The sequence below is a fragment of the Monoraphidium neglectum genome (genome assembly GCF_000611645.1).
Source record: "Monoraphidium neglectum strain SAG 48.87 unplaced genomic scaffold scaffold01949, whole genome shotgun sequence".
NCBI lineage: Eukaryota > Viridiplantae > Chlorophyta > Chlorophyceae > Sphaeropleales > Selenastraceae > Monoraphidium > Monoraphidium neglectum.
The window spans coordinates 9,444-11,883 of NW_014011679.1; the positions used below are offsets into that span (position 1 = coordinate 9,444).

Consider the following 2,440-nt stretch of genomic DNA (forward strand, 5'->3'; position numbering starts at 1 on the left):
GGGGGGGGGCCAGGTGTGAATGCGGCGGTGGAGGGGCCGAAGCGCACCGGTCGGTGCAGCGGCGGATGAAGGTGCGCTGTGTGCGCACGGGACGCGACCGCGCGATGCACACAGGAGCGGGCCGTGCCGCTGGCGCCCCGTACAGCGATAGGCACACAGGAGCCTGGAGCTTGCCCGCACCGCCGCCGCGCCCACGCTCTTGGGGGTGACCTGCCGGTGCTGCGGCACCGCCAGGCGCGCGTCCGTGCATGCAGGCAGATGCTCGTCGCGCACAAGTGAGCACGCGCTTGCAGCCGAAAGAACGAACGGGCAAAACCTCCTGGGCGGCATTGCCATGAAGCCCAAGATGTTCCTACAAAATTGTACTAGAATTTGATGAAATTTAAGTGAAGTTTCTTTTTAAAAGTTACAGTATGATAACGTAGAAACGAGGCGGTCGCGCGCACCCATGTTGCGAGGGCGTCCCCTAGGCCTGCCACCAGGGTCCTCTTTGGGGAGCGCGCTATGACGGCGGTGTCGACCAGCACCAGGGTGGGGTGGCGGGGCAGCAGCATGTAGTGGTCAAACTTGCCATCTGGGGGTTGTGTGGGGTGTGTGGGGAGAAGTACGTGTATGTGTGGGTGTGTGAGTGTGTGCGTGTGTGTGTGCGTGTGTGTGTGTGTGTGTGTGCGAGTGTGTGTGTGCATGCGTGCGTGCGTGCGTGGGTGCGTGCGTGCGTGCGTGCGTGCGTGCGTGCGTGTGTGTGTGTGCGTGTGCGTGTGTGTGCGTGTGTGTGTGCGGTCTGTGCGTCTGTGCGTGTGTGCGTGTGTGCGTCTGTGCGGGGTGGGTGGGTGTGGGTGGGTGTGCTTGGGGTGTGCAAGCGAGGGGTAAGAGGTGTGAGCAGGCGCCTTGGCATCAGGAGTGTTGCGTCAGGGGGCAAGTGCATGCGAGACAGCAGGGCAGGAGTGAGGGAAGGTGGGGGCGGGGGACGCCTAGGCGACGGGAGCGCGCCCCTGCGACATGCAAAATCGCAATACCTGGGCTCCGCTTCTGGGGTCGATAGGGCGCGTCATACAAAACCGGCAGTGACCACCAATATGCACACAAGCAGCCACCACCATAATCAGCACACCAGCACTCGGCGCGACGCGTAGCCCCCCCGGGGAGAACAGGGGCGCCGGCCCAGCCACGCGGGGCTGCCGCCCCACCTGGTGTGTAGACGACGCACAGCGCGGAGCAGGGGGCATCGCTGGAGGCTGACGTGGGGCAGGACACGAACTCCAGGCCCGCCAGGTGGGCGGCTGCGCGGGCCGTGTCGATGGCCTAGCGGGGCGGGCGGGTGCGGGCAGGGGCATGGCCAGGGTGCAGGCAGGGCGAGGTAATGCAGCAGTCACTCGATGAGTATGTGAGCCGGCGCCCTGCCGGGCACTATACAACGCGTATCATGAGGCGTGAACAGTGACGGCACCGAGGCCTGCGCCGCCCATCGTGGGCGGGGCCCTCAGGTGCGTCCCCAGCTGTGTGCACATGAGGACATCCCTTCAAGCCGAGTGCCCGTGCAGCAGGCGGGGCGCAGCTGCCGCCATCTGCGCCTGCAACGGCGCGGCACTGCCGGCTCGAGGCCGGCCGGCGACGGGCCGGCTCGGCCGTAGCCCGCGCACACCAAGGGGTTGCAAAGGTGCATGTTTGTGCGGTCGCGGTTTTCCCCGGACCCGGCTCGGCCCACCTTGCCGCCGCCCGATCCAATGACGGTCTTGCAGCCGAGGCGCTTGATGGTCTCAACGATGCCCTCGACCTGCCAAGGTGGGGTGGTGGTGGTGGTGGTGGTGGTCTCCCAGTAAAAGCTTGGCTGGTGTGGTGCTGTCTGCATGACTAATTTCGATGTTGTCTGGCTGGGTGGCTCAGAAGTAAAATCTGAGCGACAGGATGGGGCAGTTTGGGTGCAGGCAACGGGTGCGGCAGCGCGGGATGCCTGGAAGCACAACGCATCCAAGCTTGAGGCCAGGGCTCGGGCACGGTCAGCAGAAAGGCCGGGTCGCTCCCTGCCCGCAGGGCGTGCTGGGCCGCCGCGCGCCGACGTGGGCGGCCTGAGCTTTATGAAGGTGGCCCGGGGGGGAGGGGGGGGGGCGCAAGATCACGCACCTCCGTGTCGGTGCACTCGCCCCCGAAACCGTGCTCCACCAGTTCGTAGCCAGCCGGGCCCTGGTGCGCCGTGACGAGAGATAGTTGTGGTGCGAAACGAAAGATGAGCTTGTGCGGCGGGGGTAACGAGCACCAGCCTGGAAAACAGACCGCACACGCTGCCAGCAATTGCAGGAGCTGACTCTGCGCTACCGAGTAGCACGCGCCGGCACTGCCGGTCGTCAGCAAGCCGCGGCTGATCAGCTGCAGGCACGCCGTTAGGGCACCGTCAGGGCTCTCCAGTACGCTCGCGCAAACGTGCCCTGGCGCGGCCGACGTC

General features: G+C 66.1%; 1 protein-coding gene across 1 annotated transcript in view; it reads right to left on the minus strand.

Moving 5' to 3' along the window:
- MNEG_9472 (glycerol dehydrogenase) overlaps nt 1–1,849 on the minus strand; it is a gene marked incomplete at both ends in the record, with an annotated part of 3,137 nt that extends 1,288 nt beyond the window's left edge. Inside the window, 3 exons of the mRNA XM_014042058.1 lie at nt 447–574; nt 1,188–1,302; nt 1,706–1,849. Of these exons, the coding sequence (XP_013897512.1) occupies nt 447–574; nt 1,188–1,302; nt 1,706–1,849 (387 nt within the window). The remainder of the gene's footprint in view (nt 1–446; nt 575–1,187; nt 1,303–1,705) is intronic.
- Nucleotides 1,850–2,440: the final 591 nt, after the last annotated feature.